The sequence below is a fragment of the Osmia lignaria genome, chromosome 10 (assembly GCF_051020975.1).
Source record: "Osmia lignaria lignaria isolate PbOS001 chromosome 10, iyOsmLign1, whole genome shotgun sequence".
In the NCBI taxonomy this organism is placed as follows: Eukaryota; Metazoa; Arthropoda; class Insecta; order Hymenoptera; family Megachilidae; genus Osmia; species Osmia lignaria.
The window spans coordinates 11,221,535-11,235,897 of NC_135041.1; the positions used below are offsets into that span (position 1 = coordinate 11,221,535).

General features: G+C 35.7%; 1 protein-coding gene across 9 annotated transcripts in view; it reads left to right on the top strand.

Moving 5' to 3' along the window:
• The window catches only part of LOC117611970 (uncharacterized), a 49,429-nt gene that overhangs the window by 26,176 nt on the left and 8,890 nt on the right, over nucleotides 1–14,363 (top strand). For 3 of the 9 annotated variants that reach the window (XM_034340524.2, XM_034340526.2, XM_034340527.2), the window contains 2 exons: nucleotides 10,373–10,633; nucleotides 12,422–12,493. In XM_034340524.2, coding sequence (XP_034196415.1) covers nucleotides 10,373–10,633; nucleotides 12,422–12,493 — 333 coding nt within the window. Of the gene's footprint in view, nucleotides 1–524; nucleotides 681–1,852; nucleotides 2,048–7,326; nucleotides 7,735–9,221; nucleotides 9,246–10,372; nucleotides 10,634–12,421; nucleotides 12,494–14,363 lie in introns of those variants that run through there. The other 6 variants (XM_034340530.2, XM_034340531.2, XM_076690737.1 and 3 more) reach the window with 6 other exon arrangements.

A 14,363-nucleotide genomic window follows, 5' to 3' on the forward strand; every position in this document is an offset into this window, starting at 1 on the left:
TTGCTTAATATTATTCGTCATATTCGTTCTAAGAATTCAAAAAACGCAAGTGTAAGTACATTTTGCTTCGTTATCTCTGACAAATATTACTCAAGCGATAAGAACAGGTATAAGAAATTCAGTATAATCAATCGAATAGGCCGCATTTTTATTTTCCACGCTTGTTTTTGTACCTATTATAACGAATACAAGGCCACCACATGTTATTACCATTCACCTATTATACGTTATGAAAAAGTCATAAAAATGTTCCATCGTTTTGTGGGAAGCTTTATGAATTATGATGACGTTGATTCTGGAATCTACGTTCCGTTCGAGCTCTAATCTTATCTGCCATTCGACCAGTTACTGTGGCGATGGCTGTCAGTTTCCATTTTGCTGATAAAATGTACGATTCGGCTGTCACAGTGTTCTTTAATTTTTTACGATCTACTAACGTTTTTTAGAGGGGCTCAGTCAATTAGTGCTATACAGTGTGTATTGAAAAATTTAATTTTAACGACTTTACAAAATACCGATTTTAATTATTTCATAAAGTATTGGCTGTGATACTAATTCTGTTAGTTTAAATTAAGAGATTGTATCTGATCTAAAAACTAAATAATTAGAAAAGGAATTTTTTCAATTTGAAATCATGCAGTTCAACGTTCTAAATGGAAGGACAATAACAGTAGTTAATTGTAAGTGATTTAGCATTTTGTCATCTTTAGAAATTTGCATAAATGAATATGTCACGTTTTCTATGCAGTACAAATGATTTCTACGAAATCTCATTTATTTTATTACGAATGAAATATTGAAATGAAGTTCACCTCTTCGAAATGAAACGATGGAAATTTATAAGAAAATGTCTCTTGAGATTATTAACCTTTAGTTGGTATAATGACATTGCAATGAAACAAAATGAATGGAATGAAAATGGATTTTTTACATCTTTTATTATATTTTTTATTGTGCAAAATGAATCAGCAACTTTTTAGTTGTAGGTCATTAGAGTCCCAATGATACTAATTAAGGGTTAAACGAACAATTTCTAGCATAATGATTACACGTACGGAAATGAAAATCTTGAATCTTGAAATTGACTAAAAATAGGCTTAGTACTTGGATAAGTGTTTTATCGAAAAATAAATCATCATTTTGTACGTACTTGAAATATCATCAAACATACGATACGTAGTAGCTGTCACAGTATGACGGATGATGCATTAGGATGAATACTCTAATGATCACTGGTCAAATTAAAAACTTGAAACTTTCTTCCATTACTTGACTAGTTACATACTTTTTGTTTAACACCGTTTTCTATATTTCTCTTATCCATTTCACTTTAATCCAAGTAGAATTTCTATATTTCATTTTACAGTATAATGATAATTAATGTCATTAACACTCGTTTCTGGTTTTATACTGATACTTACTAGACACTGCATTATCAGTAAAATACTATTTTTTTAAAATAGTAATTAGAAAAATGTAATGCTAAAGACACTGAATTAATTTGTACATCTAATAGATAAATATTTTTTAGTTTGAAATTGTGCTTTTTTTTTCAAAATTGAAGGGTTAAATAAAATAAAAGCAGCCTTCTATTACAAAAATTCTGCATTATGTTTTGACCAATGAAGTTTATTTGAAAAAGAGCTTATATTCTTTTTACGACCAGCACTGGTTTCTAATCTATAAATCAAAATATTAATTCCAAGTCTCATAAATTCGTAGAACGTATCTTCGCTTAATGGTTCATTCGGACGTGTTATCTGACAATAGAGATAGTTATGCAATCGACTAATTATCGGTCATTACGCGATGCCGATGGCGCATTCTCAGTTACGTCACTAACCTGTTTGCACGGTGACTTGTGGCGTCAAATAACAGAGAAATTTTGACCAGGAAAGACGCAGTTTCGAGGCCATACAAGAAACGATAATTTATGAACAGGAAAAAGTGGAATCTTGGAAGATAATCAAACCAAATGGTGACGTGACATGATGAAAATTTCATGGCAACGAAATCGTGACCGTGAAGGAGACTAGTGTTATACGAGGTGATTCTAATAGCTGGGCCCTACTACAGCTTTGTTTTGCCACTTTTCCATTTTGTAAGACATTTCTAAATATTTGAAATTCGATGTGTTTTTTTATCTTTAAAGTAAAATTAAAATACTTTATTTGTTTCATAGAGATCTAGATATCAATTTACCCTAATAACTAAAAATGTTAGAACAAAAAATTAATAATTCATATAGTATTTCAAACTTCTGTATGAAACATTGTATTCTAATATTTTCTTATCCAAAATGTTCAGTTGCATTTTGCAGATGCAGCGATGCACTTTTAAAAAGAATCATATGACCCGATTACAGAGTTTATTAAAGATCGTGAAATGTTTCTCTATAATTTTTGTTTAATTTTACTCGAAACAATACTACAGGGTATTAGAATCACCCTGTATATTTTATATTCACGATCTTATGAAAGTTTCCGCTCTTTCAGCAAGATGGTAAAAAATGCATAAAGTAATATGCATTATTATATAAACGAATGCATCAGAGGCAAAGATTTACGTAGTGAATATATATGTATAATAGTTTGACTTTTAAATTTAGTTCTTGTATGATTATTTAATTTATTATTGCACAGTTTGTTAGTATAATTTAATAATATTCAAATTGAAAATTGGTCTAGCTAATAGTGTTAGCAATCAAGTCATTGCACTTAATTAGTATGCATTATGAATTCTACCAATTTTATTTAAAGCATAATCAAATGCACTCCTGCTGATCCTGATTTACTAGTTTAAAAGCAATTTAGCACGGTTTCGAATATTCATGAATATTTTCATTAAGGTATTGACTATTCTTAGAACGATCGCTTAAATATTAATACGAGTAATCAAGGCGTAAGAATGCCATAAATTAATCACTCCGGCGGCTATGTAATTAAAAAGAAAATTCTCGTTGAATGGCTAGCTTCGGGCATTGATGCACATTGCACTTTTTGTACGTAGTAAATTCATCCGATCGTTGAAACTCTTTGAATTCCTTGCTGTTAATACGTAAGGCCAACATCGTTTTATGGTTTCTTCGTACTTTAGCTAATAATATAATTTTTTCTAGTTTCTTCCTTGAAAATATGTTTCCTCAACTCATTAATACCCTTTAGAATTACCCTTCCATGTGTTTTTAGCAAGTAATGCAGAATCATTCTAAGAAACTGAAATAAAATTTCCAATGGGAAATTTTTTATTTTCAATTTAAAAAATTGAAATAAAATTATTTATTCTTTTTCTGGGTCTTCATTTAGAAAAAAAATTGTTAACATAGATGAATTTTTAGATTATTAGTTCTCAGACTTCCATAATGGCGATATGGAGAAAGCAGGAAATAATATTAATATTAAAAGCAATTTAGAAACAAAATAATATGATTTTTAATTGTTAAATATCATAAAATTTGATAAATTTTCTCTTCTCTACATTGTCATTTTCCCTAAGGATGTCCGAAGGGGAAAGGCGGGAACCGGGGATACCGTCATTTTTTCTGAGGAAACCTGATTTGATCACGAGTATACAACATATTAATTATACCTATTATGAAAAATGGTATTCTTATGGCGTGCGGTTCGAAGCTGTCAAATATAAATCATTTTAAATACGAAAGAGAACATGAAATTACAGAGGTTGTAGATATTATGAAATGTACAGCCGTCAAGGTGTTAATGCATACATGCAATTTATTCGTGACATTTGCATCGTTCCAGTACTAATAGAATTCCTACATAAGAAAAAGCAAACAGGCCAAGAGTTTCGCTCGATCGGATTACTTCCATCCTCATTTTACCGGGACCCGTAAATCAATCTTCCTTTTAATTTATGCTGTTTGATTCTGATCTAAAATGCCACGTAACACGACTATGCTTGCATAACGACGTCTGCCACCGTTGTGTGACTTTTACTCCGATGTCTCGTCGATCTTCCTTACGTCAATGTTATCCCACCTTTTACTATTGGCGACGACCTCGTGGATCGAATTGCGGTGGGCTCGTAACGATTCGCGCACCGGAAATCCAGTCAGAGATCTTGATAACACTATCCTCGAGCTTCGCTTATGCACTGTAATTGTACTGACTTCTGACGAGTAACGAAGTCTCGTTATAACAGTTGTAATTTTGTTTGAACAGATGAACGAATTTTCAAATATCCTAGTAAGTGGTAGGAGTTTCTTTCCTTCACCGAAAATTTGAACCTTCATCACTCTAAAATTCTAAGATTCCAAAATTCCACAATTCTAAAATTCCAGAGTTCCAAAATTACAATATTTCAGACCTCCAAACTTCTAGAATTCCAAAATTTCAGATCTTAAAAGTGTAAAAATTTCAAAATTTCAGTCTTCCAATATTCTAGAATTCCAGATCCTAAAAGTATTAAAATTACAAAATTTTCAAGAATTCTGAAATTTCAAAATTTCAGGAACAATCTAGCCTACCTCAGAAGAAGGTTCAAATTACGTAATTGATATAATCGACACTGCATTCATTAAATGAAATCTTACACGAGTCTTTAGATTAGACACTGATGAGTCATATTGATAAAATTTGAAAATGACTTTCTTTGTTTCTTAATTTTTACGGGAATAGATCTATGGTACTTGATAACAGCAACAAACGGTTAGTTCACGTTTCCGTTCGTGCTCCGACTAGCAATGAGTGACATTATGATGCAGACTGCAGTTCTGTATACATAGTAAATTCACTCGGCCTTGAACTACCGGTGATATACCGTGTCGCGTTCTTCAGAATGCTATTATGCAACGTTTGCATTATCAACACTTGGCTGTTTTCAAGCTGCGCTTATCATAATCGTACGTGCCACGATTTGTCGTGTGAATGACTATCAGTCAATGAGTTTATTTTATCTAATTCATTTTGTCTATAATATCAGATAAAAAAGTAATATTTAAAAAATTCAAGATGACCCATTAGATTTATTGAACAAAAACTGTTTTGGCAATTTTTAATATTAGAATTTGTGGTCGATTGTACTATTTATTAATATTTCAATACTGTTAATGATAGATCCTGTTGGATCAAGGTCTTTGATATTTCACTCTGATAAAACACGCTTAGGTAGCTTTTACTAAGCCAATGTTCAAACAAGATTTTCTTTATTCGTCGCTCGCATTGTTCGTTATTCGTTATCGTTCTTTATTCATGTTACATGCCATTTGCATTAATTCCTGTTAGCGAGATACTCATTATTCATGTCATTCATGTTACATATTCATCATTTACACGAAAATGGTCACCAATTATTTAGAACTCTCAAATTCTCAAATTCCAGAGAAGAAACGTTTTTCGTTTGAGTATCGCCGTAAGGTAAGGGTTAATTATTCTTTCATTTACTATCCAAGTTTCTTCTTGTTTGAAAACAAAGACAGAATATGTAAAATTCCATGAAAATTCGCTTCAGGTCAAGCTACATTTCCATACCTTCAGGTGTGTCCACATAATATGCTACAAAAGGGTGTGCTCACCAAACACCTGAATCGCAACAGAGCAACTATTGACCTCGTATAGTAATGAGAAATTTCAAAGGAAACATGCTAAATGCGGTCAAAATATCTTCTTCGAAGCCCTTCCTTTCTAGTATCTCGTAAGGTTTCCGTTGTCCTCTTCGTAACTGGTCATTCTGCGCTTCAGTGTCTTTTCCACCGGTCGTTACACGACTGCGTTTTATAGTGAACGATGACCACGTGCTGTTAGTGAATTGAATTCGTCGATAAATTATGCAGATAAGAAAAACTGCACGCAGGGAAACATTTGTTGAATTGTTACATTCCGTGAGAATGTTTTCGTTTTACGTGACTTGAATGATAAAAAGTATATGCAAGGCGAAGTAATAACTGTGAACGTTTTAATTACCTCTGGTATTTTTAGAGGTAACAAGCATTTTATATTCATAAAGTTTCCAGGATAAACTAATAATGACTTCTTTGTGGGTGAATGGTTTCCAGAATTTTTAACCCTTAAACAGCGGTGCTTGGGCCAATCGTGATCCGAACTCACAAAACATATGCAAGGATATTAACTTAAAGTTAAATGGATAATTTTTAAACGAAAGAATTTCATATATTGGAAGGATAATTTAAGAAAAACAGTGTAAAATTTAAAGAATGGAAATAATGTGAATACAAAAATAAATTAAAGTTGTAGCTCTCTCCATGGTCCGCCGTTCAAGGGTTAAACGTCTCCTTAATTTTTTTTTAACTAATTAACAATATATGACATACCCCATAAAATAAGATTACTACTTTTTTAATTAATAACACTTTGACGTACTCGTAGGTTGGATGATTCAAAAGGTGTACCCTTTTTATTTGCCAATAATTTGGGAATTTCCTAAATTACAGATTCTATTATGGCAATATGTAAAGTGTACACTTCTAAGAAAGGAGCACCGTAAATCCTTCGAACGAAACTTTAAGAATTTACGAAGTATCCCAATACTTTAAACAAAAAATAGAATCTTAGAAAACAATATCATCTCCATTTGTTTAAATCACAATTCCTACGGTATATATCATATTGCTCTGAAAGAGTAGCCTAATGTCGCTCCCCGGGTCAAAGGAAGTATTCGTCCATAGTGAACAGGTGTTAGCGAGTCGCACGTGTTCTCCTCGAGTACGCTTCGGGTACTGGAGAGAGAGGAGTACCGTGATGTTCCAGAGCAGTGATTCCGGTCAGCTAGAATAGCGGTACTCGCTCGGCCGTACATCTTCGTTCTCCAATTATTACGCTGCTTTCCGCGGCGCGCACAGTACTTACACGTTGTCGCGAAAGCGGAAGAAAACGCGCGCAACACGCGTCTCGATAAAATCGTTTCAGGTTTTATTTTTCCCGTCGTCTCCTTTCTCCGCTCTGCCATTTAATGGAACTCATTGCCGCAGGTTTCTTTCCTCCTTGAGATATGGAACTGAGAAAAAGGAGGCGTATCAGAATTCTTCTCTTTTCTTTCTTTATTTTTCATTTCGATCGACAATTTTCAAAAATATAGATTTTTAACCGCTTCTGTATCAAAACTATCTATTGATTTAAATGTCACATACAGAACCCATAAAAGAAACGAAAGGAGAAACGGAGCTTCCAGACAAATCCGCGAATGGAAAAAAGGGGAGTAAGAAGAAAAATAGAAGAAAAACGGTGAAGCTTCTGGAAGCGCGGCGACGCGACGCTGCCGTCGCGTCGGTGCATTGAGTGCGTTTATGAATGCAATTCCCGAGAAGCGTGCAGCGGCGCTGCAGCTGCGCCGGATAGTTGGTTAAGGCATGTGCGCCGAGTAACGGCTAATTGGCCACCTTTCCTCTCCGAGAGTGGAGGCCCGTCTCTCTTTCTCGTGGCCCGACTCGTGCCAGTTTTGTTCGTTCTGCCGTGCGGTTTGTATCGAGCCGAGTTAGAGCAGCGAGGAGCATCCAGAGCTCTGTCACGAGCGAGCAAACCATGGAGCCTTGTACGCGCACCGCTTCGAAACGAGGACGCTTCCTTTGACCGCGACACTATCGTTTTTTTTTTTTTTCTCGTCGTTGCACTGTTCGCCTCGATTTTCTACCGTTTTCCATTGTTGCAAAATCCTGTCGACGCGTTCACGGCGAACCCCGAGGTTTATTTCATTCAGCCGCGAGTGTCTTTCAAAGATTTGTGATCGTTCGCTTGAGGATTTCGAGGATTGAAGTTTGAGGTTTGTAGCGAGTTTCAGATTTTCTTAGACGTTTTCAGATTTTGAGATTAATTGTTTGATGGAAGAAAGTGTTCAACACGTTCATTGAAGACCCACGGATTCACTAATCATTAGCGTGAGTGGGATTAACCGTAGAATTTTAGAATTTTCAAACGATAAGGAGGTATCAGTCTATAGTTTTTGTGGGAGAGGGGGCAGGTCCACCCTGGTTCCTTTTTCATTACTCAATATAATTAATATTATTTTTCATTCAGCCAACAAATAATGAATTTTGTTTTATTTTCTTGGATTGAAAAATGAAGTACAAAAGTGTAATGGAAGTTAAATTCCTTGGAGTGAAATGTAATTAGTGTGATTACTTCTTTACATGCCAACCCTTTATGCACTTGCGTAGGGCCGTCGCAGGTTGTTCACCGCACAAGAGCGGCATTTTTACTTTATTGTTGACTTTCAGAAGGAAGAAAGGTTTCAAAGTTTTATACAAAGGAGTCTTGTACATCGATAACCCTGCACTTGCATAACTTTGACATAACAAGTAGAATTTCTGTTGACCGTTCAAAAAATTCTTCGTCTTGTTTACAGTACTCTATCATAATAAATGAATTATCGAGTAATGAAAGAAATCTTGTATCTTAGTCTTAAAGAAACGCTGACTGATCGCAAATTGTTTTTCCACGACAAAATACGCGTGTCCAATTGCAACAATTCCGTTTTACGTAACTCGACCAGTAAATTCACTTCCTGTTGGTGTTTCAATATTTTATTGCATCTGCTAAGATTTGGAATATTTTACTGTATTTATTAGAAAACATCCCAACCAAGAAAAGCTTTCCAAGTTCAATTTTTCTAAGAAAATATTGAAAAAGGAAAGCAATTCTAATTCGATCAAGAGATGTACTTTAGAGCACTGTGGATTTTGTAGTATATACATATAAGGAGGCGATAAGCTCTGCTTTTTTCCGCTCATAAGCTCATCGGAGCCGAATATACAAATTCTCTCCTTTCCAATCGATGATTCGCAATTTCACCGATTCGCGATCGTAAAATCGTCCTCAAACATTTCCACGATCCTCCGCATCCGATACTTTCGCTTTACGAGCGGATTTTGCATAAACGTCATCCGTTGCTTCGGCCAGAGATAATCAGGCTTCATTAACCGCGGGGCAAGAACCCGGCCGCGTGTTAACGATCAGGTTAACGAGGAACTAGCGAGGAGGCAGCTTAAAAAAGTAACGAGGTCTGTGTACGCGAGCAACTTAATCGAGTGTATAATTTCGGGGTAAGAAACGGTTTCGCGCGCAAACAACCGTTTTGTCGAGAGAAAATTCCGAGCGAGCTGCGGCCGCATTGTGGCGCGATTCAAATAGCATGAAAACGCGAGTCGTCCTTCGGTCACGAAAGGTACGCGTTGGTGCTTCGTTGGATAATAAATTGTTTAGTTGGTAGAAATCCCTCTCGGGTAATTGGATCCAACCACGAAGGAAATAGAAAGAATTAGCTTCAGTTGCGTGGTTGGTATATTTTCAGGTGACATTAAAAGTCACGCATTTTGCTGCCGTGACATTGTAACAGTTTCAAATATTTTTATGCAATTTTATGCTAGAACAATTGGTGCTGAATGTATATAAATTGCATTTTCCCCATCTACTTAATTCCCCAGGAGTGGATTAAGATTTCTGGAGGCTAAACTTTACAGGGCCCTCTTTGTTGATTTTGGTACAGAAATTGAAAGTTATTCTAAATCAAATTAAACGACATTTAATCATAAAGAAAAAGGGATAAATGGAAGGTTCAGAAAGGAGCCTCTTGAAAAGTAAGGCCCGAGATTGTAGCCCTCCTTACACCTTCTCTTAATCCAGGGTTGTATTTCCCGACTGACTTTTTACAGAAATAGCAGTTGTCTTGTTTCTAAATCGTGTTAATGATCAATTATAAATTTAGACCAATTGTACTCATCGCATTGTGCATACATAATACACAGAGCTAGGTTGTTCACTCATCTCAATGAATACTGAGCTCATAGTCCAAGAAATGTTATTACCACATACGTCTTAATTAGACGTGTCCACCTAACTATCATTGCAGACATGCAGCTACAGAAACGTGTTTCCCGTTACAGTGGAAGGCTGTTGCAAGAGTTGCTCGTAGCTATAAGAATATTCGAAGAGATAAGAATTCCAGGAACTTCCGTAAAAGGGGAATTTAATTGAACTTTATTGCTCAACGCTGGTTCGTTGAACGAACTGTCTGTAAATATCGAAGAGATTGAAGTTTTGACCAGCGAAAACTTGACTCGTTGCAGTATTTGTTTGAGAAACAAATAATTTTCAGATTTAAGCATTCAATTTGCTATTGATAGTAATTTTATTCAAATTTTATCTTGCAATTTTATCTTTTGGCATAAATGATTCGTGATTCCACGGCAGTGCCGGATTAAGGGAAAGTTTAAGAAACTTTAATCCACTCCTGTCCTACAGTATTGAGAAATAAAAGTAGAATTTTCAATGTTTAGCTTCATCTTAATTTCAACCCATAATTTTTATGACAAATTTACCAACCGTGAAAGTGTTAACTACAATTGAAGAAAAAATTTAAATAAGCGACATCCATCATTTGTGTAATGCGAATTTTGTTTCAGGTCTCCGCGAGTCGGAGGGCCTCTTTCGCAATCGTTAGCAATGATTCCGCCAACGATGCACGGCCATGAATTTAATCAACCCCTGTCGAGGGTGGTTATGGTCCGTAAAACGGATCAAAGGACATTCAGCAAGGGTAGAAGGGGAGGAGAGCCTCTCCTGGAAACGGTTACCAGGGAAACAGTCGAGCTTTTCAATGGTGGCCGAGCCGAGAGGAAATATACGTCTGAGACCAGAGACATCGTTACGCCAAAATCAAACAGGTATTCATTTTCTCTTAATTACGTTACTGAAAGGGAAAAGCAAGAGAAACCAGATTTCCTGGAATGTAAATGATGCGGTATGTTCGACGCGTGTATTATCCGCGAAAAGTATGGGACCATTTAATGATAAAGATGTAAATTAAATTTTTTAAATGTCTAATTAAAAATAATAATTTGATGCTCTTATTTTCTAATGCTTTTATTTGATATCCTATAAGAGTTAATACCTTGTTCCATTTGTGTAGTAATAAAAATAGTATTAACCCTGGAAAAAATATTTCGATTTAAAACATATCCAAATTTTAGCAATAATTTTGAAATTTTCTAATGCAAAAATAAGCAAATTAGAAGGATCAATTATTTATAAAGGAAGACGTATGTAATAAGATACCATCACATTGAAATTATTTTGTTTCATTTATGTTATAAAATATAATTTGAGTAAGATGGTCCCATACTTATTTTTATAAAAAATTATCAAGTTCCAGTCAGAAAATGCACGAGATGTAATCGAATTTGTTTTTACGGTTATTAAAAGTTTCATAAATGTTGAATTTGGTGTAGTTCAGAGTTTACTTGTAATTAGTACTTCAGAGTTTATCTAGTATATAGTTATTATACATACAGACTCCTTACACGTACAAATATACATAGATGTGTACATAAATGTTAGTGCAAGATATCCCGAGAGAAAATTTTCAAACATGTATACTGTTGGTCCCATAAGGATGAGGGGGTTATACTCGTTTATTTAGGTTTCATGTTGATTTTAAACCATGATTCGGAAGGAACACGAATAAATATTTTCATAGTATTTTTTCCCACATTTGGTGCGGGAATTTTATTGTACAGTATCGAGCATGGTAGGCTTCTCCCTCCCCGTGGGTGGCCGAAAGGGAAATGACAATGTAGGGGAAAGGGCCCCATATATGTATACATGTCCGCCCCATACGTATACATATATTGACCAATCACAAATTGACAATCCATACATTGCATAATCAAAATATAAAATATACGTATCTTTTTTTTAATACATTGCCAAGTTAATTTTAGCAATGTATACATTGCCATATTATACACTTTACCAGTAACATATATAGACAATAGAGCCTTAAGCGTTGAAAACAAGTTTTTTAGTCGAGAGTGAATGACGACCGAGTCCAATCTGTCTAAGTCTGACCTGTTACTTTAATACTCGATTTACACTGTCCTTGTTTACTACGTAACTGAATAATTTTACAAGCCATATGTTTTACTGTTTGTCTAATCTACATTCACGGTTAATCTTTAGCTGTCCTGGTTTTTTAAATAAAATGTTCCTTCAGTTGTCGCACAATTTTAGGCCCCAGGGTAGGTCCTACCTGTCCCTAAAAAAGTAGATTTTCACCATCCTAAACCACAAGGTTATAAAATTTCAAATTTCCTGCATTTCAGAATTCCATAATTCCAAAATATCTAAATTTCAAAGTTTCAATATTCCAAGTTACAAAAATTCCAAAGTTCCAAAATTCGAAAATTTAAGAATTTCAAAGTTTTCGATTTTCTAAATTCCAGAATTTTAGAAGTTCTAAAGTTTAAAAACTCCAAAATTCGAAAATTTCAAAGGAACCTGGCTCACCCAAAATTATGCCAATGCAGGGGTCATAGATTCTTTTTAGGCTCTGTGTAAGTGCTAATCGATTCGCGGTTCCTTTGCTCGTTAATTTCTCTCGGGACATCTCGAGCACGATTTAAATCTAAGTAAAAATCGCCTTGTGTACATCGTAAATCGTTACCCCCTTGTAGTATGCCCTCGCTCAGCGTTAATGGAACGAAAAAGAAGGTGGTCGGCTTTGTCGACCAACTGTCGCCAGAAAGGTATTCACCTATGGTGCAGACTTGTTAGCCAAGCCAAGTGACGATTCTAACGAAGCCTAACGACGACAGAACTCTTCGCGATTCGAGGAAGAATAAACCATGATTTTCAGGGTTTCGTTAGGATCGGTGAATGGTCGTTAGTTTTGGTAGTAATGATGTAGGAGGCGAGCACGAAGCCGAGAGAAAGTTCACTTATCGATGAGAATGTTAAAAAAAAAAATAACGCATGGCGATTGTTCTTACTTACATTGTGAGAAACGAAGAATGGAGCATTGAGTACTTAGGTGGGGCTGTTATGAGAGAAGACTGAAATTGTATGGATTGATAGAATGAATCTTAGGTGAATGTGGAAGTTTTATACCAGTTGAAATAACTAAATTAGCGATACTTGTATAATTGAGATGAAATGAAAGATAGACGCTGAAGAATAGATTTCATCAAGAAATCGAAGAGTTGCCTGAACAATGGGAAGAATCGTATTTAGCATTGAGTTCAGAATAGAAAGGTAATTCTAGTATACAATCTAATAATCATACAGAACTTCCACGTTCGTCTAATAATTACTTCTGTTTCTCTTTGCATGTTCAAAATTTCACCAAACTTCCTTTCGAAACTTTTCTATACAAATGGTGATCATTATACACTCGCGATCGAATCAAACTTATCTAGGGAAAATGGTGATGCCTCGGATTTTCATATATGCATAGGTCCGTGATTCCCACCATTTGCGTATAAATATTCACACGGAAAAATTTGAACTACTTTTCAGTTATATAATAAAATAAAATACAAGAAAATAGGTGGTCAAACTCATATCAGCAAAATATTCAAATTTTGATACACATCAAAAGTGGAAAGTATTTCCATACCTGAGTATGACTTGTGTCTATCTTCAACCCTTTTCAGTCCAAATTGTTTTTAATTCCTAAATTTGCTAATTTTCTAAATATCTAGATATATAATACAATATAGAAAACTGTTATTACATTCATAAACCAAATTTTATGAATTCCTAATTTGCTGATACATTCAAAAGGAATGTTGTTATATGATAACCTTGGTTTAAAAAGGATTAAAGAGAGTAGAAACATGTTACCAAAGGTTGGCTAACTATATTCCTGTCGTCCTCTATAATAAGTATAAATAAAACTTACAGGTTATGTTGTCGTCTAACTCGATGAACTCTGTTGACCAATGGTCCCCATAAAAATTGAGACGGTTCAACGTTTCAAATTTACGTTCGCGAGGAACAATGCGTTCATCCCGTCCCCGTTTGTTCACCATTGAATCTCGCGTTTTCGCGAGGGTTAATAAATTACTACCGTAGCAAAGGCAAAGGCGCGAGAGAGGAACGGAGCGACCTTTCTTCTGGTCGACCGTGGCCGTGGTCGAGGCGACACGTAGGAAGAAGGAAGTAAAAGCGTGTACACATGGGGACGGTGGAAACGTGTGCGCGACGACTCGCTTCGGAGCGGACGAACGCGTAATTCCACGGAGCGTCGCATGCTTCTCGAGCTCTTGTATACATACATATACCGCTTTCTCTCGGCTTCTTCGTCGTTACTTCACCGCCTGAATGCTGATACTGTAAATATGCTGAGCTGTTGCGTGACAAACGAACCGGCAGCCACGTTGAAACTGTTGAGCTTCGCTTTGGCCACGTTGTTTTGGCCCGACCTCGGGTCAGGGCGGGAAAAATCGAAGGAGATCGGGCGACAACCCGAAAGTATAGTGTCTAAGGAGTCCTGCTCGATCTCGTCCGATCTCGTCCGATATCTCTCGATCTCGTCCGATCTCCCCCGATCTTACTCGATTTCGCAAATTTTACCCAATCACATCCGATCTCACCCGATCTCGCTCGACCCGAACC